Source organism: Doryrhamphus excisus, chromosome 5 (assembly GCF_030265055.1).
Source record: "Doryrhamphus excisus isolate RoL2022-K1 chromosome 5, RoL_Dexc_1.0, whole genome shotgun sequence".
Classification (NCBI taxonomy): domain Eukaryota; kingdom Metazoa; phylum Chordata; class Actinopteri; order Syngnathiformes; family Syngnathidae; genus Doryrhamphus; species Doryrhamphus excisus.
The window spans coordinates 23,995,463-24,021,331 of record NC_080470.1 but is presented as its reverse complement, the minus strand read 5'-3'; the positions used below and the strand labels follow the sequence as shown (position 1 = coordinate 24,021,331).

The 25,869-nt window shown below is 45.1% G+C and overlaps 2 protein-coding genes across 10 annotated transcripts; both read left to right on the top strand.

The window, feature by feature from the left end:
- Nucleotides 1–241: 241 nt before the first annotated feature.
- On the top strand, nt 242–18,871 carry evi5b (ecotropic viral integration site 5b). 8 transcript variants are annotated; one of them, XM_058072465.1, is made up of 21 exons: nt 1,376–1,613; nt 4,886–5,112; nt 7,133–7,322; nt 8,660–8,884; nt 8,958–9,032; nt 9,101–9,226; nt 9,298–9,441; nt 9,583–9,672; nt 9,808–9,905; nt 10,084–10,144; nt 10,224–10,277; nt 11,006–11,038; nt 11,611–11,760; nt 12,286–12,417; nt 12,603–12,743; nt 12,821–12,979; nt 13,665–13,811; nt 13,889–13,984; nt 16,591–16,686; nt 17,070–17,082; nt 17,971–18,169. In XM_058072465.1, the coding sequence occupies exons 2-21, from the start codon at nt 4,967–4,969 to the stop codon at nt 18,018–18,020; spliced, it is 2,226 nt and encodes a 741-aa protein (XP_057928448.1). In that variant the 5' UTR covers nt 1,376–1,613; nt 4,886–4,966; the 3' UTR covers nt 18,021–18,169. The 8 variants fall into 8 exon arrangements, with proteins under 8 accessions (XP_057928444.1, XP_057928448.1, XP_057928449.1 ...); XM_058072460.1 differs by lacking the exon at nt 17,070–17,082 and adding an exon at nt 2,028–2,157 and having other exon boundaries at nt 1,377–1,613; nt 17,971–18,871; XM_058072461.1 differs by lacking the exons at nt 1,376–1,613; nt 17,070–17,082 and adding an exon at nt 242–487 and having other exon boundaries at nt 17,971–18,871.
- A 2,543-nt stretch (nt 18,872–21,414) lies between these two features.
- On the top strand, nt 21,415–24,999 carry gfi1ab (growth factor independent 1A transcription repressor b). 2 transcript variants are annotated; one of them, XM_058072470.1, is made up of 6 exons: nt 21,415–21,589; nt 22,031–22,282; nt 22,434–22,792; nt 22,893–23,030; nt 24,222–24,387; nt 24,506–24,999. In XM_058072470.1, the coding sequence occupies exons 1-6, from the start codon at nt 21,499–21,501 to the stop codon at nt 24,682–24,684; spliced, it is 1,185 nt and encodes a 394-aa protein (XP_057928453.1). In that variant the 5' UTR covers nt 21,415–21,498; the 3' UTR covers nt 24,685–24,999. The 2 variants fall into 2 exon arrangements, with proteins under 2 accessions (XP_057928453.1, XP_057928452.1); XM_058072469.1 differs by having other exon boundaries at nt 21,418–21,589; nt 22,431–22,792.
- The last annotated feature ends 870 nt before the right edge of the window (nt 25,000–25,869 follow it).

The following is a 25,869-nucleotide window of genomic DNA, read 5'->3' as shown; positions in this document are numbered from 1 at the left end:
ATGCCTTTGGGCCTCTCCCAGCTCAAAGTACATTTAGTCACATGAGAAGAGCACACTGTGGTGAAAGTGCAGGATGGGAGGCCTGGCCACAGACCCATCCCCTTTTTTCCTTCTGCATGTTTGCAGGAGTGCCCGGCAGACGACAATAGACATGCGTCAGTGCTGGCAGGCTACAAACCAGAAAAGTCGGTTTCACATCTGCTTGGTATGTGAATGGAAGAGGTCTCATGAGTCACACGTCCACGCTTGCACGTTCGCTCTGACGCCGTGCCTTCGTCAGCAAGTTTCACCTTTCTAGTCATACATTTGGACTTATTTTTTTTTAGCCGATTCAGACAACTAAACACACAATAAGTGTGTGTGTTGTCAACTTGGAGAGGTATTTGACTTTTCTGCAATCCAAACAAGATGCCTTCACTGAATAGGTCACCGGTGTTACAAGTTCCACTCAGGTGTCTGGTTTTGCTATCTCATCCATGGAGTTCAGGTAAGACATTCTCGGAATCAGGTGCTGATTAGATAAGTACAACATAGTTTCAGGGAGACGCAGTGGTATAGAGGAACTGCAAAATATTCCATTTCAGGGGTACACTTCAGAATAAAAGACCAGTTAAAGGCTCAGCAGGTTTAATAATACACTTCTTTCTTGAAAAAATAAATAAATAAAAACTTCAATTATATTAGAAAGGCAGGAAGTGAACAAATGTAACAGTTACTGATTGTAAAAGTACCGTATGGAGGGGTAGGATTTAATAAGCTTTGCTTCTTCCTACTCCTTTTGGACACGTGGAACTGTGAACTGATTATGTGATGCACTCAATTGTAATCTGATGCGTGTTCAAATGAAATAAAACCATTACCGAGAGAACCAGCCGGTTGTTTACATTATTCAACTATTCTTTCACCATTTTTCATATTTTCTGTGATATTCAATTTGGGATTTGTATTAGCTGTAAGCTATATTCATTAAAATAATGAAGAAATCAAGGAATATATTGTTAAAATATCACACTCTCTTTGTGTAATGGATGTATATAATGTCTTACATTATTAGTTTTGCATAACATTTTTAGTGTGATGAAAATAATCGCTAAAACCGATAAAAATATGATTATTTGCTGACATAGTATGTTAGCCACTTAATGTATAAATGTTGTGCATTGAGTTCCTTTAAATACACTGGGGGTGAAAATAAATACAAAGTGGCTTAAAGTGTTCAATGAAACCATGAAGAAAAGCAAGAGAACATTATTAGATTTATATAAAATCATATGTGGATTTTCATTGTCATGTTTGAAAGTGCAGTTTTGCATTATGGTCACAAGGTGGCGGTACCGTCAAGGTAAGGGGGAAGTGGCGCATGCGCACTGCCATGTAAACACCCGGTAGGCCGCCTGCCTGAGACGTTGCTCGTTGGTGTCCACGTATTAGTCGGCCGCTATGGCACCCAGCCCACGCAAGAAGACACCCAGTCGGCTTCGCTTGAGAAAATAAAGCCGGTGTAAGTGTCAGAAAAATTGCCTTCCGCAAAACAATGCGGACGACGCTTTGACGCATGGGACTCGGGCAGGCAGGCAAGGAAGTTTGGCGAGGCTTGTTGAGATCGCTTCAAGGTAAATATGGACGTTGTCTTTTTCCTCCCTCGGGCTCTGTCTAATTACTGACTCGTACTGTATAGTCTTAACACGGCGATTGGGAAATAGTTTGTCAGCATCACAGCATGGGTCTGCTTTGTTAGACAATGTTTTGTTAGTTAGCACATAGCTAGTTGCCTCGTTAGCTTCTCTTGTGTGTGCTATGTCATGGCCATAAAGTATATTTATTTCAATGTCTTGTTTACACCATTGAAAGTGTCGATGAGCTCCAGCTGGGAGAGAGCTGCTAGCAGTGTTGATGTTCTATGCTGATCTCATTTCAGCCCCAACACTCAACACCAGGGAGCCATAAAAGGAGCATTGCAGTGCCTACACAAGTCAGGCATGAGTCTAGTGAGGAACATGATGATAATAATGTTATGTGATCGGCAGGACCGCAGTGACGGGTGCAAGCTGCAACAAGCACACACTGAGCTCCGAGGCAGGTTCAATAAATCCATCATGTCTGCCTTCTGTTGGATGCAATGACTCCTTGTTAAGACTCCAGCCAACAGATGTGAGGGTGAGGATGATATGAGAGTCTGCAGGAGAAGAGCAGGGCTATGGTGTGAATAAAAGTGTTAATGTGGCGTAAATGTGACCATTGATGTGTTGACTGAGCACTTGAGGTCAATTTAAATGCTCTTTTAACACAGGGGTGTCCAAAGTGCCATTTGGGCCTGTGGTGTTCTTTTATTGACCCCCTGCACAGTCTAAAAATATAATTCAACAAGAAAACAAGAGCAAACAGGAATTTTACAAGGATAAAGGGAAAATATTACAAGGAAAAAGGTGTAGTCTAATGAGAAAATGTATATGTTTTATGAAGATGATATACCATGGAAGAAAATGGCATTTTAGTAGCATAAAGTTGAAATATTAAACAAAAGCAACATTGTTTTTTTTAAAGGTTGTATTATCATGGGAACCAAACAAAACAGTAAATGAAGTTGTTTGGAACATTAGGTTGCCAAAAAGGTGATGTTACGTGAATATAGTTATATGTTATGGGAATAAATTCATAATTACGAGAAACGTTTTTTTAATTGGCCCACTGCACATTCTAAAAATATCGTTCGTAGCAGCCAAAATGGAAAAAAGTAATTTCACAAGAAAAACTCACAATATGATGATTACAATAGTGTAATATTATGAGGGAAATGTCATTCTAGTAGGCGGCACGGCGGTCGAGTGATTAGCATGCAGACCTCACAGCTAGGAGACCAGGGCCATCCACCCTCGGCCATCTCTGTGTGGGTTCAATTCCACCCTCGGCCATCTCTGTGTGGAGTTATTGGAATAAATTCAGAAACCTGAGAAAAAAATGACAAAAGCTGGTTTGGGATGTCTCAAAATGCTCGGTTCCAGAGGGTGTTGCAAAACTGTTTCTTTGTGATGTCACAGAGGAGCAGGCTTCCTTAAGGGCATGCCTGTCGGTGAGATACACTCACTGTCCTCTCCCAATTTCTGCTTCTCTGTTTACGTTGCGAGTAACGGCTCTTAAGGGAGGGCCACATTTGTTCACAATTCATAACGACGCCACGCGGGCCATGGGTTGAATACATCAAAAAATACCGTTTTCACAGGACGTGAAATCCAAAGAAATACAGCTGGATAGGTGCAGATTCTGGAAGCTCTAGAAAGCTTTCTGTGCTGGTTATCCTGTGCAGCTGCTCTATAGGAGTCCATATCTCAATACAAAGGGCTGAAAAATGAGCATAATGGGTCCCCTTTAAGAAGAAAGACCTACAGCAAAAATGGGGGACAAGAAGTGAATACAAAGCTGAGGTGCAGTTTCTTTGGACACTTCTGTTTTAACAATTCTCACAAAAACATTTTCCAGGTGCAGATGAGCTCTAACTTGTACTTGTGAGTAATGTACATTGCAGAGTGGGGTTCCACTGCCGTGTGTAGTGCTTATTTCGTTAAATTGTCATCAGCTTAATGCCATCATGTTTATGTAGCCAGAAGTCAAGCACAGTCCGTCGGATGAGAAAGCAGGACAACATTTGCATGCAAACTTTGCAGCTTCTTTAAGCTTCCTTTTTCATATGCAAAGAAAGTTTCACTGTGAAAGTTGATGTCATCTCTGTTGGCTTGAGGTGTGCAGTCTGGACTGTAACTGAATGTTAATGACAAGTCCTCATGTTTTTGCTAGTTCTGATAATGGGTTGGATTTACAATATATGGCACATTACATAAATCTCTTATCACCCCCAATGACCGTCCTGCATACCCTATGCAGAAGTTGTCAGATTGGCTGGTGGAAAACCATCCATTTGGTCACTGCTCTTCCATGGAATGGGGTAACCAGGAAGAGTCCAGATGCCTTTTATTCAACCTGTGCGGATTACCATGACTTGTATGACTCAGACTCTACACGTATGTATATTGCAACCAAAAAGTACCGCAGGGTGACTTTAGGGACATAAACATTGGCACCAGCCTATCTGACCATGATTGGGATTTAACTGCCAACCTTCGGATTACTGGACAACCTGATCTACCCCCTGATCCATCATAGCCACATTACCGACTTAGTGGACTGTATTGTATCATTGCTGTAAGCAACACAAAATGTGTACTTTTCATGTAGTTGTATGTAAGTTGCTATGCAGCCCATGCAAACAGGAACAAGGCTTAAAATAAGTCATGTGTCACCGACGTCCTCTGATTGTGAAACATCTGAATGAGTCGAAAGTTTCCTTGCCCGAGTCTCACTCATTAAGCATGCACGCCGCGTCTCAACGCCCCCCCGCGCTTCTTTTTGAGTTCCCCGGTGCACACAAAGGAGGGTCGGCTGCGAGCCTTGAGGATTTATGGGCAAGCCTCGCCGGGCTGAAGAGAAGGAATGTCCTCCACAGCCACCTGGAGTTGCACATGGGAGGGGCTGAATTAAAAGGGACGTTTGTGGGGAAATTAAAAGATTCAGTCAGGTTTCTGGGCTGCCTGGGATCACTTGGGTCGATCACTGGGTTGTCCAGGTGAGTGCAGCAGACGACGTCCCATGATGAGGCGCTATCTTTCAGAAGTGTAACGCCAAATAGGCATTGTCACCGAGTGAGTTTCCTGGGTGATTTCCTGGTGGAGGCTACTTTTTCACTTTTGCTTTTGTCTTGTGTAGGTTCAAGTAATTGTGTTGTTGTTGTCCTGCTTGGACACAATGAGATATCAGTGTGTGGTCTGTGAGGATTTCAACCTCTTTAAACGCACACTTGTCCTTGTGTTTTTCCGGCTTGCGCCCTCTGCAGGTGGCGACAGACAAGGTTGCTGGTAAGCTGAGTTCTACTCTCTCATGGGTGAAGAACTCTGTGTCGCACACGGTCAGTCAGATGGCTAGCCAGGTGGCCGCGCCCACGTCCCTGCCGACCACCTCCTCCTCCACGTCTCTGTCCTCGCCGGCCCTCTCGCCGTCCTCGCCGCCGCTGCTCAGCCCGGATGACGTGGAGCTGCTCGCCAAGCTGGAGGAGCAGAACAGGTGAGTGGGCCGCAGAAAATTCCCCCGCATTGTTCGCCGTGGGTTTAAGTCGAATTGGTCAGTGCTTTCAAAAGAGGAGCACGGGATGATCTTGCTTCCTGACAGAAACCTTTCAGATGAAAATCTTTCATTTGGCTCACCGAGAACTTGTTTGTGCAGCTCCACTCCAGTGAGAATCTCACGGAGGCAAAGCAGGGTCAAATGCTCTGACTTGGGATGGGCAGTCAAAGAAATGTTTTTGCCTGAGGCTCAGAGCTAAACATGTTCAAGTTCAAATTGACAAGCCGAGTGTAACAAAATGAATTAAGGTCCAGTCCAGTGACTCTTGCCAAGCTGTCTAGTGAGTCAGTTCAGCAGACACTGGTGTGTTAACGTCACCGGCCTGGGGAACTTCACTCCATTCAGTCTACACCGCTGTTTGTTTCCTATAACGTTGTACAACGTAGCGACTCTACAACATATCCTCATTAACAATGGATTTGTTGTGCTCGTCAGTAATGTGGACTCACCAGTAAAGAGGATGAGAAAGTCATGTCCTCATTGACTCTCGTGTGCAACAGAGGTTGTAGTGTTCATGTGAACTCTGACCTCCACTCCGCCGCGTAGAGACACAGCTGGACCCTTTAACAACACGGCTCTGTGTCGACGCCCGGCCAATCAAGCTTCTTCTCATGATTCTGTTCTAAAGAGTTGATTGGGTAGGCCTGCGCACTTGGGACACAGGGACGGTCCGTTTGTGCTTGTGTGTTTGCTGAGGCCTTTGGACCCTGCTGTTGCAGATAAACCAGTCCAGCCGTGTGTAACACACATATAGGAGGAACTCTGTTTCAAGCAGCTGTTGCTCTGGATCTTCTTGAAGATTAGCACCATGAGGGGAACATCATGAACTTGTCATGGTATGGATTTTTAGGGGGAACTTATTGTGGACTTGAAGGAGTTAGAACGTGTGTCATGGTGTTGACGGAAAGCACCCAGCTGTGGTTTGTAGTTCCTCGTGCTTATGGTAAACCCTGCCTGATCCAAATATGCATGTTGGTGAATTATTTGCAGAGCTGCTGGTGTGTTTCCGAACAGGCTCTCTAAAATCCAGCGTTAAGTCGTTTCTTTTGTTCAGCTTGTTGTCCGAGCCAAGTGAGAAGCTCCCTTGCTCTTTGTGGCCGCGGGTTCCGCCCACGCGACCCAAATGCAGCTGAAACCCGAGTCCACTGTTGTGCGCTGACGGCCGCTGCCATTTTCCAAGATCAGGTGCCTGAGAGTTCGTGTGTGCACTGTCAAAGGTCACAAGAATTTTTTTTGGGGGGGGCATCCCAGGGAGCTGCTTTCAGACAGCGACTGTAGACACCACACAGGAAATATTTCACAGACCTCCCCTGGTCTGGATTTGTTCTGGTGCCAGTACAATTGAAATTGATGCCAAGACTCCTCTACACTCCGAGTCCTTTCCTTGTTGTGTGCCTGCATGGAGAAAAGCAACCAAGCAGGATACAGTACACACAGAGTAGATTGCCCACTGTCAGGGTTACGTTGCAAGACCTCCAGCCAATGGCAAAAAAACAGACAACGTACCCGTAAAACGCCCCACACTTTCATCCGGCCTGTGGAACCATTTGGAATGGCATTGAGTTGTAATAATAATGGGTTGGAATCGAACACGTGCCAAAGCTTTGACACACACAACTAGTGTTTTGAAGACAAGCCATAAGTATTATTATGATAAGAAGAGAGCAACATTGTTTAGTGACAGGTTCATAACGTAAGTTGTGATAATGATTGATGTATCCCATGAATGTACTAGCCACTTGTACTGCAGAGCTGGCTACAGTAGATGCTACCAGCCAGGCATGGAAACAGAAATGCCAAAAAGTCACGCTGGCATGAATAGGCTTATCGTTCACCCTGACGATAATAAGACACAAAGCGAAAGTCAATACAAAAAACATTTTAAATAATTTTCAAACTAACTGTAAGTGTGTATATGTGTGTAACTAATGAACTAACTTGTGTGTGTGGACGTTTGCAGGCTCCTGGAGACGGACAGCAAGTCACTGCGCTCCATGAACGGCTCCAGGAGAAACAGCGGTTCGTCACTGGTGTCCAGCTCCTCTGCCTCGTCCAACCTCTCACACCTGGAAGAAGATACATGGATCCTGTGGGGGCGAATCGTCAATGAATGGGAGGATGTGCGTAAGAAGAAGGAGAAGCAGCTCAAGGTGAGGATAAGCCATTTGTACATAACGCGAGACAAAAGCTGGTGCTGGTTTTGATTGTGATGGAAGACATGATTACTTGTAGGAAAGAGAGCGTCACATATACGCACACATATTCAACAATCTGCTGTGTTGTGTTTGCGCGGAACTGTTTTTCCTCTGCTATCTTTGTGCCTGGCGAGCTTGCCACGAGTCCTTCAACTTATTTTAGTCAACGACATCTAAAGCTAATTTTAGAGCACCTCTCTCCTGCGGCCCCCTCTTTAAAGCTCCAGTGGAAGAGGGAGAAGTAGTAAAACTTGTGAAACCCTCTTTAAAAGTAGTGTGGAACAAATAGTGTGGAATATGTTCCACCCTCGGACCTCTGTGTGGAGTTTGCATGTTCTCCCCGTGCATGCGTGGGTACCTGGTTTCCTCCCACATTCCAAAAACATGCTAGGTTAATTGGCAACTCCAAATTGTCCATAGGTATGAATGTGAGTGTGAATGGTTGTTTGTCTATATGTGCCCTTTGGCTGGCGACCAGTCCAGGGTGTCCGTTATGTGCTGTGCCGTTTTATTTATTGTGTTGCGCTGTGTCCCTTTGCACCGTATTGCCATGCTAGTTGTTGGCTACCGTTTGGAAATTGTGCTCCCCTTCCTTAGCCAAGCGCTTAGCCTTAGCCAAGCAAGTACTTTGGATTAGGCACATGTAATTGCGACCAGATCTAAAAATGTCCAATGTCTAAAAAATGCCAAATCTTTCAGTGGCTGTCCAAAATGAATTTTGGTGGGCCGCCATAAACAAAGGAATGTTTCACCAATCTGTACTACCGATACCACCAACTGCTGTCAGATAATGTCACATTCTGCCAGTCGCAGAATGAAGATGTGCTGAAGAACATTGCACATGCTCCCTAATGGGATGGAGAGGCACATCTGTGTGCATGGGACTTGTCTTCAAGTCATTGTGTGTGTGCGTGTCTTGTCTAAACTTGCAGAAGTCCTGCTGAAAGTGAACCTCTGGCCCAGATGCGCCCTGGACTGTCCAGATGCACGCTCACGTGCATCCAAATGCCATAGCAGGAAAGACCAGTGTGCCTCGTCAGCACAGGAAGTTGCTTCATCAGATTGTGTCAGCAGGAATAGGAGGAAACAAACCCCACAAATCTTGAGAGTCAGATTTAGTTGTAGCATCTTGACCATGTAATGGAATTGTGTGGTTCTAGACCGGTCGGCTTGTCACGGAATATAGATGACGCTATGCGTGTGCATTTCTTGCTGTCGTCCCAGGAAAATAGGAAGTAGAACCACATTGTTTCCAAAACACCCAGCACCTTCTGACCCACCTCCTTCTCTAGGATCTTGTCCGAAAAGGGATCCCACACCACTTCCGGGCCATCGTGTGGCAACTGTTGTGTAATGCCCAGAACATGCCCATTAAGGATCAGTACTCGGATCTCCTCAAGATGACCTCACCCTGCGAGAAGCTGATTCGGAGAGACATCGCCCGCACTTATCCCGAACATGAGTTCTTCAAGGAGAAGGACAGCCTTGGCCAAGAGGTTCTCTTCAATGTCATGAAGGTAAAGTTCGGTTCTGATGTTGTGAGTATCATTTATTGATGAATCCAAGAATGATTGCATCTTGGCTTTTCAGGCGTATTCTCTGGTGGACCGTGAGGTGGGTTATTGCCAAGGAAGTGCCTTCATCGTCGGGCTGCTGCTCATGCAGGTAACATTCGCTCATGTATGCACGACAACATCACCCCCAAGCTATTCCTCACTGAGGTCCCCCTCCAGATGCCAGAGGAGGAGGCCTTCTGCGTCTTTGTGAAGCTGATGCAGGACTACAGGTTACGGGAGCTCTTCAAGCCAAGTATGGCAGAGCTGGGCCTGTGCATGTACCAATTTGAGTGCATGATCCAGGTAGGAATCTCGCATACACACATGACAATAGTCACACTGGCATGGTGACCATGTGAACATCTGCCCTACAGGAACATCTGCCGGAGCTCCATGTGCACTTCCAGGCACAGAGCTTTCACACCTCCATGTATGCCTCCTCCTGGTTTCTCACCATCTTCCTCACTTGCTTTCCGCTATCCGTTGCCACCAGGATCTTTGACATCTTTATGTGTGAGGTTGGTTCCTCGATGTTTATCTTCTGATATCTTGTTCAGTTGGCTGGAATTGTCAACCATCAGCACCACCCACTGGCAAGTTGCTAAGCTCCATTCACTCGACAGAATCAGAACATAATTAACTGTGCCATCCATCATCAGGGTCTGGAGATTGTGTTCCGAGTGGGACTGGCCATCTTGCAGATGAACCAGGCCGAGCTCATCCAGCTCGACATGGAGGGAATGTTACAGGTACGTCTCGGCCCAGCCCACTTTGTTGTGACATGATCTGTGATTTCGGATTGGTGGTGTCAGAGAACCGGCCCATCAGGGTACATGTTTTGACAGTTTCTTGCAACTCATGCGGCTTCTGCTCACAAATTGCAGCACTTTCAGAGGGTCATCCCACGGCAAATGGACAGCGGACCTGACAAGGTCATCCAGGCGGCCTATCAAGTCAAGTACAACGCCAAGAAGATGAAAAAGTAAGACGAGGTGCCATTTTTATGCTTGAAAAAAATAATCTTTCCATTTCCTCCATGTGCATTAAAGGGTGGAGATACGAGTAGAAGAATGAATAGTTGCTCTGCATCGCCACCGTGTGGCCAAGTATGGAAATATCACAGTACACCTGTTTCACCTTCTTGTCTTGACTCCCTGCAGGCTGGAGAAGGAGTACACGACCATCAAAACCAAAGAGATGGAGGAGCAGGTGGAGATAAAGGTGAGTGGAGCGTGTCTGCCTCATGTTGCGAAATCTCGTCGCGGCCTCCTCACATCCTGTGTCTGCCGCATCTTTGCAGAGGCTGCGGACGGAGAACCGCCTCCTCAAGCAAAGGATCGACACGCTGGAGAAGGTGAGTGGCGCACGCTCGTCATCCTCACATCTCCATCGTCACTCCCCTGTGGTGGCGCATCAGCTTGCACTAACGGAGCTGGATGTTTTTCTGATGCAATAGCATCAGAGACAAGTGGACAGTTGGTTGCCATGGCAATCATCTGCGCTGACATCACTAACTGAGGCCGACAGTGTGCTTGTGCATGTGAAGTTGCACCGTGTAGCCTTGCGCGCCAATGCCAAGCATGAGGCGGATGTACTCGGGAGGGGGTGGGGGGGTCTAACCCACCTCAGATTAGTGAACAGTTCTTTACAAGAAGAAGCTGGACGCTTCCTCATCTTCATCGCTCTTCATCTCATAACTCTTTGGACCTTCTTGTCACTAACTGGCCCAAAACCCAAGTGGACCCACAATATCTGGAAGCTCGTTTTTGCGCCCACTTGCCCTTTGCACGCTCTCATGTCACTAACGCTCGCTGCTTCCAGTCGCCCTGTAACTGGCTCCTCCCACTCACCCCCCTTCATCTTCATTCTCACCCCCATCTGTTACCACGTCTTGCATGCGATGTTCCTTTTGCAACCCCCGACACAAGCACGGTGTGCACAATAAAGATGCTTAGCCAAGCCCTGGAGGGGGGAAATGAACATTGCATTTCTTTTCTGAAAACCAAATCAGTTATCTTGTGTGTGCTTAAACTGTCCTCTGCATTGTCTCTCTGCTCTCTTGTCGATATTTCTGTTTTGTAGGAAAGCGCTTCCTTGGCAGATAGATTGATCCAGGTATATATTTTTTTTTCCCCCCGCACCCTTTCTCTTAAGCATCGCATGCTAAGTAATCATAGCACCATGAAGAAAGTCATATAGGAAGATGACGACAATTTGGGAACATTAACAAAGGGCATAATTATCATTAAAAAATAACCAGGTCATATCGGTGCATGAAATAATCACACTGACTGAATAATAAAATATAACCAAAATATACAATGTGTATTTCACCTGAAGAAGCAAGCACGTTTTCTAACCGACAGGGGGCGGCATGCTGTCAAAAATGCCCCTAAAAATGCCCCCAGTGCTCCAACTATTGAAGTGAAACTCAACCATCATCACACTGCTGATGGCTGTATCAACTTTGGAGGAACAAATTGGTATTACAAGCACACTAGCTTGTTCAGGTGTTTACAAAAATGCTCCTTTTAAAACAAGCATGCCATTCCAGACAACCCCAACTTCCTTCTCTTCTTCTAATGTATTCCCCCCCCCCACCCCCCATTTCGTTTGTTCTTTTCTTTTCCACCTCCTGTCGTGCTCACTTTACCGTCCCCCTGGCCTCGCTTGGTTGCGTCCTAAAGGGACAAGTGACTCGGGCTCAGGAAGCGGAGGAGAACTACCTGGTCAAGCGGGAGTTGGCCACAATCAAACAGCAAAGCGAGGAGGCCGGTGCTCAACTGGAGCAGGCCAAGAAAACCATCTGGCAGCTTCAGCAGCAGCAGCCGCAAGCGGTAAGATGGCCACAGGATGGCGCTACTGGCAGGCTGGGACAGGAGTCTTCCAAACTTGTTTGTGTAGTGCAAACCTTTGAGGATGTGTTCTATAGGGATCTAATGTCCTGTTCCCGCACCAAGCAACAGCAAGGACGCGGCGGCAGAGCGAGCAAAGGAGCTGGGATTTGCAATGCATGAAGTCACATTTGGATACCCTTCTGTTTAAATGTCACAAATGTGCAGCGACATGTGAGGGCCACTTTTCACACCCACGTCTGCGCACTGCATGTTCTGTTTGCAAAATCTGTTGACACGACACAGTTAATTATTGATGCAAACTGTGTCTTTTACATAATGTGTCATGTGGCTGCACAATGAGCACCTTGAGTTATTCACGCAGGAAGCAACATGGCCACCACAGAGCAGGACAGTGTGTTTGGATTTTTCCCAATTAGACCTCTCACAAGAGGGAAAGTGCTCGATACACGTGGTATTTTGTTAACGAGTGACGACCTGCTCACCTGTGGTGCTTGCTGCTCGCAGAAGGCGGCGTCACGCTGCTCGGAGGAGGCGGTCCTGCTGCTGGAGAGAGAGCTTGTGCAGGCCAGACTAAAGGAGGCGGAGTCCCAGTGTGCCCTCAAGGAGATGCAAGACAAGATTCTGGACATGGAGAAGGTGTGTGGATGAAAGTCCTCCATCAAGGCCAAGCAAGCCTATTTTGGATAACTCATCGACTCATTCACAACATTTTGTAGAAATCTGTTCATTGTATATTTTTCTAAAGCTAAAGTCATTGGTGCTGGTAATAACTACACAACATGACAATGCCTTTACTTATTTGTATTTTTTACCTCCTTTAGAGGAACACGTCGCTTCCGGATGACACTAATGTGGCGCGGCTACAAGAGGAGCTGATTGGAGTCAAGCTGAGGGAGGCCGAAGCCCTCACTGGCCTGAAGGAGCTGCGGCAACAAGTGCGAGACCTGGAGGATCACTGGCAGGTGGGAATGGATTATTGCATCATTATGGAAGGTACAAACAATTGCAGTTGTACTGACCGTAGCTCCGCCCCCTGCAGCGCCACCTGGCCCGCACATCCGGCCGCTGGAGGGAAAGCCCCAAGAAGAACACCCTGAGCGAGCTGCAGGACGAGCTAATGACCGTCCGGCTGCGGGAGGCTGAGGCTCAGGCAGAGCTGCGAGAGAACCGCCAGAGGATGTTGGAGCTGGAAACCCAGGTCAGACACGCTGCGACCTTCACAATAAAAGCACTTTGACCATGCTGGCATGCAGTGGCCTCCAGAGGGCAGCAGTCATCTCTGCTTCTGTGTCTCGGAGTGGAAACACAGTATGTAGGGATGGGTGCACAATTGGAAGAGGTGGTCTAGGGCCCGTCATGATTCCATGCACATGCGCAACATAATGGAGACTTACAGCTGGTTCTCAATGAAGATTGACACAATTCATAATGAAAAACAAAATACCAAGTTTGAAAATAGTCAACAGTCAAACCCACAGCAGACTTGATCACCCACATTTGTGTGTGTGGGTAATAAAAACATCTCTTTTAATTCATGCGGTAGGTGCCAAAATTGAACAGCCGCAGCCTTGCATGTGATGAATAATCAGCACTCCAAATAAGACTGGAATTAATCCACTAGTCATCCATATTGGAGTATTACAGCAAAATAAAACATGTCATTCAATTAATGCGATCACCCCTTTTGTAATTGACAGTTGCAAATTTGTGCAGAATAATAATCAGACTTAAAAAAAGCAAATAGTCCAATAATAATAATCAGATAAATGACAGATACAGCAGAATAGAAGTGATTGGACAATGGGCCATGACACGGGGAATTGCGCCATCAGGGTACAAATTGCCTTGTGTGCAAACCTTCAACTGTTTTTTTCCCCCCACAGAATCAAATTCACAACAATCAGTTGCGGCGGGCGGAGCAAGAGGGTCGAAGTCTTCAGGAGCGCGTGCAAACATTGACCACGCAGAACAAAGACCTCCACGGGCAACTGCAAGAGATCAAACGCCGACAAGCGGAGATCGAATGCAAGGTGCTACTGACCCTGAATGTATAGAATGTGACTCAAGAGTCGTCACGCCCAGTCTCATGAATGTAAACATTTCTCAGAGTAAAGAGGAAGTGATGGCGGTGAGGCTACGAGAGGCTGACAACATCGCCGCCATGGCTGAACTGCAGCAGCAGATCTCCGAGCTGGAGATTCAGGTAATGTTTTTTGGCCATACGAGGGCTCACTGCACCACACTCATGATGCAGTGGCAATGCATGTATAGCCACAATTCAGTGTATATTGCACAGTGACAACAAGATGACAGTGGAATCCGCCTATCTCTATGTTGCTCTAGACCAGGGGTGCTCACACTTTTTCAGCATGCGAGCTACTTTTAAAATGACCGAGTCAAAATGATCTACCCACTACAAAAATGCAAAACATCTATTTATTTTCAAATGTATTGAGGATTATTTGTACGTACAATGTATGTTGATGTACCTTACATAACCAAATGAGCCAATATTGCAAAACACACATAATTAACTATTAACATTTTTTGTAATTACCTGAGTTTACTTTGATGACTTGCACTGAATTGAACCAGCCAGGGATGCATAGTCCGGACAGTAGCTGCTGATAGCCAGCCTCAAGCACACTTCCAAATGTTTATCAGTCATGGATAATATCCGTATCATAATATCCGTATAATATTCCATATCCGTATGGAAGTGATATGTTTTTTGCCTTTTTACTTGGTCCAGCTCCTTCACTCATTTTAGTGAACATAAACTTTAGCGAGGGCTTAAAATCTCGCAATTTGCCGACTAGCTTAGCACTTTGCATCGTTGTTTACGCATGAGCGGTGACCTAAAGGTCAAAATTCAGTTGTCATCTGACTGGTTGTCCTGTATGTCAATCAAGTAACGGCGATGGATGATAGGCTGACATCGTAAGTTCTGCTGCACTTAGAGACGTCGTTTGATTTGATTGGTCGCCCGAAGGGCAACATTCAGTTGTCATCTGAATGGCTGCCCTGTATATCAATCAAGTGACGGCATTGATGCTAGGATGATATTTTTTTAATGTCACGCCGCGATCGACCAGCGATCGACCAGTACCACCTCCGCGATCGACCGGTAGCTCGCGATCGACTTAATGAGCACCCCTGCTCTAGACGGTAGTTATTTTGCAGCAGGCTGCTAACCAGATACGATATGAAACAATTTGAAAGAAATGGCCCGTTTGTGTCTCAAATTGTATGTCAACAAAAGCGATCAACCGTGCCTGTTGATGTCACTTAGGTGGACACTCTTCAACAATAACAACATCTTGGAACCTGACTTGTTGGTGACAGGACAGACTTAAGCAGGTTCCACTGTACCAAGATTACATTTGTTTGATCCTGCCCTTCGGCTGACAAGCTCACAGACGCCCCCTCAATGTGAAGTAATGTGATGACTGACGTGAAAATGTGAAGCAGTTTCAGGTTGATCAAAACACTATTTATAGGCATGACACTAACCCCCCGTTGTGCTCACCAAGAGGTGCAGCATGCACATACACGCATCTGCTGCAGTTTCACATCGATGTCATGCATGTTTTTCTGTGATTGGCTGCAATGGGATTAAAGATTGTCGCTTAAATCACGGCTGCTTCAGCTGTTTGTTGTGACTAAGACTTTGTCTTAGTGTTTGTCTTTTTTGTAACTTTTTCAGGCAATTGATTGGCTACATTCTGTACACTAAGTTTGACTTGATTTGCATCTTACAAGAAGGTGTCATCTTTGTCAACATGTGGCTTTTTTTTGTTAGTGCTTTAGCAGCACCACATTAGTGTGTGACCGGTGGTGACGTTTGCTGCTCACAGGAAGTGGTTTCACTATTCTCCTGACTTGAATGTTACATGACCACTGCACTTTGAAGGCTTCGGTGACAGGCTGGCAGATTCAGACAACAAAAAAATGGTCAAAGTCCTGACATTGTTGTCACTTTGCATAAAAACATTCCTGGCTGAACGTGAGGGAGACGTTTAACGGCCGTTGCCTGACACCTGGAGCATGTCGCAGCTGAGCTCCAGGAAGTGATTGTAACGTGTTTGGGAGCTGGAAAATGCTGAAAAAAAAACAAAAACAACACAATCTCACTTGTTTTGGACTTCTTGGGCACGGGGAGGGCTACTGGGACCTGCCACAGCAACCCCTCTTCACCGCAGGAAGTTGGCAGTATTTTTAGTACAACAGCCTTGAGTCTTTCTCACTGTGACAGTTTGGAGGCAGTTAGCTGGATATTTTATGCTACACATACAGTTTTAGTAGTAACTACAGTATATACGATGGGTCACATAGGGGTGGTGTGCATCGATCAGTGACTCCCAACGACTGTGCCACGGCCCCTTTGTGTGCCAGAAGAGATCATGTCTATCCAATTTCAGTTCATTGGTGCATAAGAATTAAATTACATTCATAATAAATTAAATGGGTCCATTTTTCTCAAACCTACTGTTCCTGATTATTGTTAAGTTTGAGTAATATCACTCAAGCTGAATGAATGATTTGTGGTCATATTGGATAGATATCTGTATTGGTAGTTGCTATGTTAATGAGCAGCATTACGACACACATCCACTGTACGGAGTTGTTACCATAAGCGACTGTCCCTTAATGTAGAGTATAATGTTTATGAGTGAAGGTGACCTGGTCACAAATTGATTTGTGGTGTACCATGAAATTTCCCAAAGGTGGGGAAACGGCACTAGAAGAAACGTAGTGGAATTGTAGCTTGTGAAAGACCTCTAACCCTGTACGTCTTGTTGTCCACAGAAAGAAGAAGGGAAGGTCCAAGGCCAGCTGAACCACAGCGACTCAAACCAGTACATCAGGGACCTCAAAGATCAAATAGCGGAGCTTAAACACGAGGTGAGTGTTTTAAAACGTAGCTGGTGACACCTCGTAGCGGTCCAGATTTGTTTCGCTGCCGATGTGCCTGCTTTGGGTTTAGTTTGAGGCGAACAGACAAGTCAAAGTGTCAACTACACCCAAACACTTCCTGCACGCCACGCCAACGTCTTCACACCTTCTGGCAAGTGTGAAAACAAGCCGTCGACCACTACTTTTTACTTTAAGGTTAAGGTGGCAGGTTTTTTTTTGTCACACTGCCGCCCCGATCGGATAAATGCACAACATCCTTGGTTTTGCATGGCCACTACAAGATGTGCATGCACACTCGTTACCAAGCTTGTTTTCAGTTGTTTAACTTTAATGTGTTTCTTTCTACTTGTGTGTGTGTGTGTCTCACACAGCCGGCGGACACAGGTGAGTTGGCACAAGCATAGTGCCACAGGGACAAAAGTATTGGGACAGCTACAGGAAGGGAAAAGTGAGGTCAATATGGGGTCTTCGGAAGAGGAAAAAGGCTGGTGCTACTACTACTACTACTGGTATCTGGTTTTGACAGTGGAAAAGTGGGGAAAAACTTGGCCAGAACACTTTGAAAAAGAGCTTAGTGGAATTTTATCGGTTAAATAAATAAACAGAAATTAAGGGGAGTGTCCCAAGTCTTGTGTCCATACAAAATCAGAATTTTAATGTTGTGTTTCATCAACAAGTGCTCTGGAATCATGTGTGTTTGGTTCATCAGTGTTTTCCACAGGACAGCATTGTGGCGGTTGGGGGAGGGTTTGCATGATTGGCCATGACACATTTACAAAAAGTCAATAAAAAAAAAGATAAAAAGCAAAATAAGTAGCGTGGTGCCTTGGTTAACATCCTTAATCCAGATGGTGCGACTCAAACCAAAACAGACTCTAACCAAAGCAAATTTTCCCATAGAAAATCATGTAAATTCAGTTCATCCATTTCATTCATTCATATTCTACCGCTTATCCGCATGAGGATTGCGGGCGTGCTGGAGCCTATCCAGGCTGTCATTGGTACACCCTGGACTGGTCGCCAGCCAATCACAGGGCACTAAGACAAACAACCATTCACACTCACATTCATACCTATGGACAATATGGAGTCGCCAATTAATAATTATAAATATGTGCTTTTATTTGAGTCTCTAAAAGACTTCACTTTTGTGACTTTTTTGAAAAAGCCCCCACAAAATCTATTTGTGGGGGCCACCAGAAATAGATGAATGGGAAACGCTGCATCAGTACACGTGTGTACAGTTTGTATGTAATGATCTTCTTTGCACAGATCTGCTGCTTAAAGGGGCAACGGGGCGTGGCCAAGCCCTCAACCTATGACGGCATCCACATTATCAACCACTACGGCGATGACGATGAGTCTTATAACTCTTCAGAGGAGGACAGCCCCAAGGACAGTCACCTCCGGGACGGCGAGCGGAGGGGCGGCGGCCGAGTCGTACTGCACCCCAAACAGGGGGACACGGACAGCGAGGATGAGGAGGAAGATGAGGACGGCGAGGCTTTGCAGCTCTGTGTGCCTGCCGCCGTCAGCCACAGGTCCACGACCGTGTGACAGGAAGACGACGGGGACGGGGCTGTATTATCCCAATGGGAATCATTTCACAGCATGAGACACACTTTTTTTTTCTCCCCTCTTTACCTCGTGTTAGCTTTTTCTGTAAGGTCGCTGAACGCCCAAAAAGCTGTGAGGTGCTCGAAACTGGACTGGACCTTACATGGAACATTTGTGGAGCTTATCAAACAGGACTGGACCACAGAAATCAGAAGGGGGTGTGTGTGGTGGTAGGAGACCCTTGGGGGGTGGGCACTAGGCACACAGAAAGAGACAATAAAACATTTTATTCTATATCACACTTCATTCAATGGGATTTTATACTTCTTAACATTATTTTATAAATCAACAGCTCTTCAGTGTTATACTACTGTGTGTGTGTGTGTGTGTCTTGTACATGTTTGGTTTATAGTTTGTAATGATGTGTTATGTATTTGCCTTGAGGTATGAGTGTATCACATCATGCACTATTGTATGATGCTCATGTCTACCATACAAACTGAAAATGGAGCTAAAATGGACTTGATGACTCCTCCGTAGCACTTTAGCTGTACTGTATCAAGGGGAGGAAGACAAAAAAAAGGGATGGTTGTCATGGTAACAGACAAAAACTTCACTATTGTTTGTGTTTTTGTTTGTTTTAATGATGCGTTGTGTTACCAAAGTTGTGTTCACTCCATTTCACGCACCTGGACCTGAATGTAACACTAACACTTGACTTGGGGGCAGTGAACCCATCAAATTTGGTGTCCACTGGGTGTTGAGGGGCAAGGGAGGGGAGGGTTGGGTTTGGGAATCTAGTGCAGTGAGAGAACACACACACACACACACACACACGGATAACATGAGCTTGTTGTGTGAGGAGTTCACAATAAAAAGGTTGATGAACGCTGACAAGACATCTTGGTGTGCTTAGAATGCAGGCAGGAAGTGATTTGTGGCTGCTGTTGATGTCATGCTGCAAACCACATTGGAGATGCGCTGGACTGTGGAGATAAAGAACAGTCTGACATGCCGAGAGCTGCTGAGTCTATGTTCAGATCTAGGCCGTGATTTGTTTTTTAAGAATATTAGCTGCCGTTTAGTTTACTCTTAAAGTTTTTAAGATGGCCACGGTTTGACTGTGAAAGAGATCATTTATATTTCCTTTGGATGCAAGCAAACAGGAGCATCCTGGCACACATTGTTTGTGGTTCGAGGTTCTACTGTATGGTGTATGTTTAATATGCCCACTTGGTAAGTGCTATGATCTTCCATCAGGACTGTGGCATCATTGGCATCAAGTAAGAAAGATAACATTTGAGTTAGCATTTAGACAAATGTCAATACTGTAAGGTAAAAGTTGCGCATCTTTCGCTTGGCTGAATACGCAACCAGTCATCACTATCGTGCGTGTGTAGGCAGGAAACTCGCCTGTGTGCGTCCACGTTTATCTGACACGACGTCATATCTAGCTGACACGCGCCAAGCGGAAGTCTAATCGAGCTGGAGCATGTGGTCGGTCTGATTTCCTGTCTTGAGTCTGCTCCTTCTGATTGGTGACCCCTACGGAGCTGGTCATTAAAAAATAATAAGCTGTCGATTAACCTGATCATTACATGCACGCGCAGGGGGGCGTGTCCAAAAAAGGAGAATAATTAAGAATCACCGCAGGCTGCAGCCCGCCAAGTATCTGTCACTGTAATGACGGCATTGAACGCAACCAAGCAAGACGAACCACACACACAAACACACACACACACATGCCGAGAACAAACGTGCACAGTGTCAATGTAAGGGGATGCACGTGGTTTACTATGACGTTTGCCAACTTGATAGAACTGTGCATGCGCATACAACACGCACAAAATGCATACACAAACCAAACCAATCAGCACACGAGCACCACGTGCGCACAAAACAGGCGACTACACCATACAACATTTGTACACACACACACGTTTGCACATGCCTAACCACACATTAACAGTAACACAGTGGTTTTCAAACTGGGGGACGCTCCCCCTGTACACACAAACAACATATATATTCATTTATAGTACACAAAATATATATTGTACTATATGAAATGGCATTTGAGACATGTCAAGTACTAGGACCAATTGAAAACCACCTCTTAAGCTGAAGGAGTTTCCCTTTAAGACCGCCCACAAGCTCATCGATTGGCTCTGCGTTTTGGGTTTGTTTTTTTGCTAACGTATAATTGGCCGTTCAGGCTGTCACTCCTTTTCCTTTTCACTGTTTCAGTTCTCAAATCAAAACGGTTTTGTCCATTTTTCAGATGGTTATATTAATGTTGTTTTTTTAATTCTTTAGCCAACTAGTCAAAGTTGAGACTCATTTAATGACACCAGAACTAATTTAATGCGTGTAAATATGTTGAAAACAAACTATTCCTCTACATCGTTCATGTCCAGATTTGTGACCCAGTGACCGCTCCGATTGATCTCATCAGATACCACAGCAGCCCAGTGAGCCCACGCATGAATGATTTCACGATCAAGACAATAGAATATAAAAGGGTATTGTTCAGTGTAGTGGTGTTATTAAGGGCATGTGTGTCCATCAGTAGAGCGAGTTGGCACAGCGTCTGTGAGCGTGGATTGTAGTGGAGTACCAGTGTGGACCATCAAGTCCTGGGCAACATTTTTGTCCCAGTCCACCCGGGACAAACACACGAACTCGTATACAACCACAACACAAATATAACGTGCACATGCACATGGGTGCATACACCAACACACAACAAATAATATACATGTATTAGCAACACACGTGGGCAACGTGCACCTGCAACAAACTCCTATAATACACAACATAAACATCGTTAGCACGTGCACACGTCACACTGAACACAAACATTCAAACACAACAGTGCACGGTCACACATAAACACGAGCACAAAACATACATACTCACACACACACGTTTTGCATATGCAGCATAACATATGCATCATGCAGAAATGACCACATATTGTTGTAAAACATCGTATCGAATCCACAGGTGTTTATGTGCGTCTTAAATCAGTAAATAAAAGCATCTTTTCTTTTTCTCTTACTTGTAACCAGAGCGAAAGAGCCGCGGGCCATCTTCTCCAGCGTCACCTGTCCGCGCGACACCTGGCAGGCGGCGCGCAGTCCTCCACCCCCACGCGCGCATGCGCACAGTCCCCGGCCTGACCTCTTTAAGGGCGTCCTGAGGCGCGTCTCCCCGGCAGAGAGACGCTGCGAGGGAGGGAGGATGCCTCGCTCCTTCCTGGTGAAGAGTAAGAGGGCGCACAGTTACCACCAGCCCCGCACACTGGACCACATTCTGGCACACTTCTGCACAGGTAACGACTTTTATACACCATATGCCGTGACGTCACATTTAGTGCATTATACCGCTGCCTCATTTCATCTTTAGACAGGTGTGAAATTGTCTGGAAATTGTGGAGTGGAATTCAGCTTTTATTCAGCAATATCTAATGTAAAACCCGTTAAATATGAAAAATTGTTGTTTCACTGTTATGATTGTTTAGCCCCCATAAGAGTGAAGCAAAACGGTATTTTAGAACCTTATCTGCAGTATTATTTCACATGCAAAAAAAAAAATACAAGCATGTGTATGCGCACAATGTTTTAGTTGTGGTATTTTTGTAAAGATCATTTTAAATGTGGCAATATTAAAAATGAATGTAGCATACAGTAATTAATGTACAATAAAAACCCGACCAAGTACATCCCAAATGTCAATTATGACTATTGTTAATATTATAAGTGTTCTGATACAGGTCCTTGGAGTGAAGATGCCGGGTGTCCCCCACCTTGTGTCCTCCCGGATCGCGCTGGTCCAGCTGAGACGGTCTCTGCAGAGGACTCGGCGGACGTGACCGTGGACTCGTTGGCTTTCTCTCCCGGCTCTCACGTCACGGACGCTGCTGACTTCTCGCCCAAGTCCCCGCTGAGCTGCTCGGGCAGTCTGTGCGCTCCTTCACCGGACTACGAGGGCTTCTGGAGGCCGCCGTCCCCGTCTGCGTCGCCGGGTACGCGCACCTTGCAGGGGCAGCCATAATATACAATATCATTAGGATCGCATGGATTACTGTCTATGACGTCACTTGATTCATTGACTCATCTTCTGGTCCACTGATGTTCTGGTGTCATTAAAGTGTCCTCCTCGTCTTCCTCCAGTAGATTCGGTCAAGTCTTTCTCACCTCTGGCGGACGACACGCAGCCCTTCGCGGCACCCTTCCGGCCGTATGACTGGAGCGGCTACGCGGGCCCCGCAGTCCAGGGCCTCTATCCCGGCGTGGAGGTGGAAAGGGCCCCGGCCTCCTCTGTGCAGGGTTTCTATCCCGGTGATCCTGTGCACTCGTCCGTGTTCGCGCATGAGACGTTAAGGACGTACGGTCGACACGCCGCCGCGCTGCTCTTCCAGGAGGGGGGCCTCCACACAGCGGCCCACGACATCCACGAATCCCGGCCCCCGCCGGACGTGCTGTGCACCAGTCTGATGTTGAATGGTGCCTACAAGTGCGTCAAGTGTAGCAAGGTGCGGATGCAGACGGACACGTCACACAGCTGGATGATGATAATGATGATGATGATGATGATAATGATGTGATGACGTGTTTATGCTGCTCGTCCACCAGGTGTTTTCCACGCCACACGGCCTGGAGGTCCACGTGCGCAGGTCTCACAGCGGCACCAGACCGTTTGCTTGTCACATCTGCAACAAAACATTCGGACATGCGGTCAGTCTGGAGCAACACAAGGCCGTGCACTCTCAGGTGAGTCCACTTGTGACGTCAATTGGGATGCTTATAAAAAAAACATGGTCGGCATAGCACAAATTGCAATTCATACAAAAAAAGTTAATGGTGTTGCCCAGTAATATACTTTATTAATTAGTGCAGGTATTTTTAACTTTCAGTTATGGACTGAATGAGATCACAGGTGTCAAACTCAAGGCCCGGGGGCCACAAATGGGCCACATCAATTTAAAATCAATTTATGCAGCCTGCTGAAGCCTGGGAATAATGTGTGTCAATAATGCACAGTAAAGTAAAAAATATAATCAAATGTACGGGCAATTGTCTATTAATATCACAAGGTTATATTCATATTTATATTGAGGGCAGCCATAACTGCAATGTGGCCCTCAATGAAAACGTGATTCCCCCCCCTTAGATGATAGTTCTGCTGATGTCTTATAGGCCAAACATACTGTACCTTTTGGAACTCAGGCCCAAAAGTGCATCCATATTTTAACATCTCTGGAATATTTCTCTGTAAGAAAAATAAAACAAAACAAATGATGTCAATGTCAAAGCATGCCAATTGCATCAAATAGACATTAAACACTGAATAATAAAACCTATTCATTTAAAACTTTAGTACTCTATATACTTCTTATTTTATCTCATAAAATACTATTTAAAAAAACTTGGTCAAATTATTATTTTGAAAATGCAATTAAAATTTGTTTTTATAGCTAAAGTAGTCATCATGATATGCATTTATCATTACATCACATGCGTACTAAAATGCATGCAATAATCACCATTTCTTATATAAAAATCCATATAATCATAATCATCACATCTGTATATAATGAATGCATCTAATGATAATGATCATTATCGCATATAAATAAAATGCATATAGCTTTATATGCACGGGGCTATATACAGTATAAAATGATAATCATTTAGGTATGCTAAAGTGCATGTATTTATAATCATTATTATATGCATATATCGATATACTAATAATCTCATGCATGCCAAAATGCATATCGTGATAATCATACATTGATAATCATGATCTGCATGCAGGCCTATATAAAATGAACATGCTTTTCAAATAATATTCCTATATATAATGCATATAAAAATAATTATTATTATGATTTTAGGTATGCTAAAATGAAAATGTTAATGGGCGCCGTCCACTTACTGCATTCGTCTCGCCTTGTGCAGGAGAGAAGTTTCGACTGCAAAATTTGCGGCAAAAGTTTCAAGAGGTCGTCCACGCTGTCCACGCACCTCCTCATCCACTCGGACACGCGGCCCTACCCGTGTCAGTACTGCGGCAAGAGGTTCCACCAGAAGTCCGACATGAAGAAGCACACCTTCATCCACACGGGTAAGTTGTCTGAGGAGCGTGGGTGGGGTGAGGAGGCCAATAGGTTAGTGGTGGTGGGATGAGGGATTGGACATTCATTTTTTTGGGGGTGGTGGTGGTGGTGGTGGTGTGTTTGCAGGTGAGAAGCCACACAAGTGTCAGGTGTGTGGCAAAGCCTTCAGCCAAAGCTCCAACCTGATCACCCATAGCCGCAAGCACACCGGCTACAAGCCGTTTGGATGCGAGCTGTGCGGAAAAGGTTTCCAGAGGAAAGTGGACCTGCGGAGACACAAAGACACGCAACATGGACTCAAATAGCTTCACCGGAAGCGACGCATAATGTACAGTATATCATCGATTGTGTAAAAAAAAAACGTAATTTATTTTTTATGAACGAAATATTGTTATGCGCAGCGTTAAACACTACAATGTTGGATTTAACCGTTCGGAGAGATGGACATATTAGTTATGCTGGCAAAACAACACGAGACATTTAATGATGAGCACTGAAAAACTTCATTTCTTCTCACCACTCATGAAGCTTTTGGCTGTTGACAAAACGAAGTCATGACGTCACACGGTGGAGGTGTGCTTGTTTTTTTTCCTGCTTTGACGGCTGCATTAAAACTATACATGTGATATTAAACGTGCCTCTGTTTATTTGGGGAAAAAATATTTAGTATCAAGCAGAATTGAGGTCATTATTGTGTGCCACTGGAGGTGGGGGGCAAGTGTGGTCACCACATCTTTGAAGTACACATGCAGGTTTTGGAGTGCAGTAATATACAAATAAAGGGCTGAATGATTTTCTTAGTCAATTACTTAATACATCTGACTAAGTAAATTTTAAAAATCCCATTCGAGAGGCTAAAATTAGATGATTTTTACATTTTTAAAACAAAACGATTTACTTTTTCAAAATAGTTGCTAATTAATTGGATCATCGATTAATCGTGGATTTATTGATTAATTGTTACAGCTCTCAAGGGAAAGAAATTGTTCAAAGCATAATTTTTTAGTGCAAAATGCATGGAATTGAACGTGCACAGTCTTCCTTTAGAGGTAGCAGCTGTACCATTACACTACCAGCGATTGACAGGGGAAGTCTGTTACATATGTCCTTCATTATGTTATGAGGTGAGGCTTTGAGGATTTGCCAAATGCCCCCGCCCCCCCAAGGATTGGGGGTCCTATGCATGGGGCATGATCTCCGCGTGTGTGTAAGGCAAATGTGTACACACAATTATGACAAATACATGAAACAGAGCTGGTGCAAAAAATAAGCACAAATAGATAAAAAAACAGGCTGACAACTACCCCCAAAATAAGATTTTTAAAAATGTATTTTGACTTTTTTTTGGCAAAATGTACCACAGCGCCAGATTGAGGACAAAGAAAGTTGTGTTGTTGCTGTGATTGTGTCCCTGCTGCCTGCTGTTTGTTTTGCCAACCTGAGTCATGTGTTTGCACCTTAAACACCAAGCAGATTTCTTCTTTTGTGTG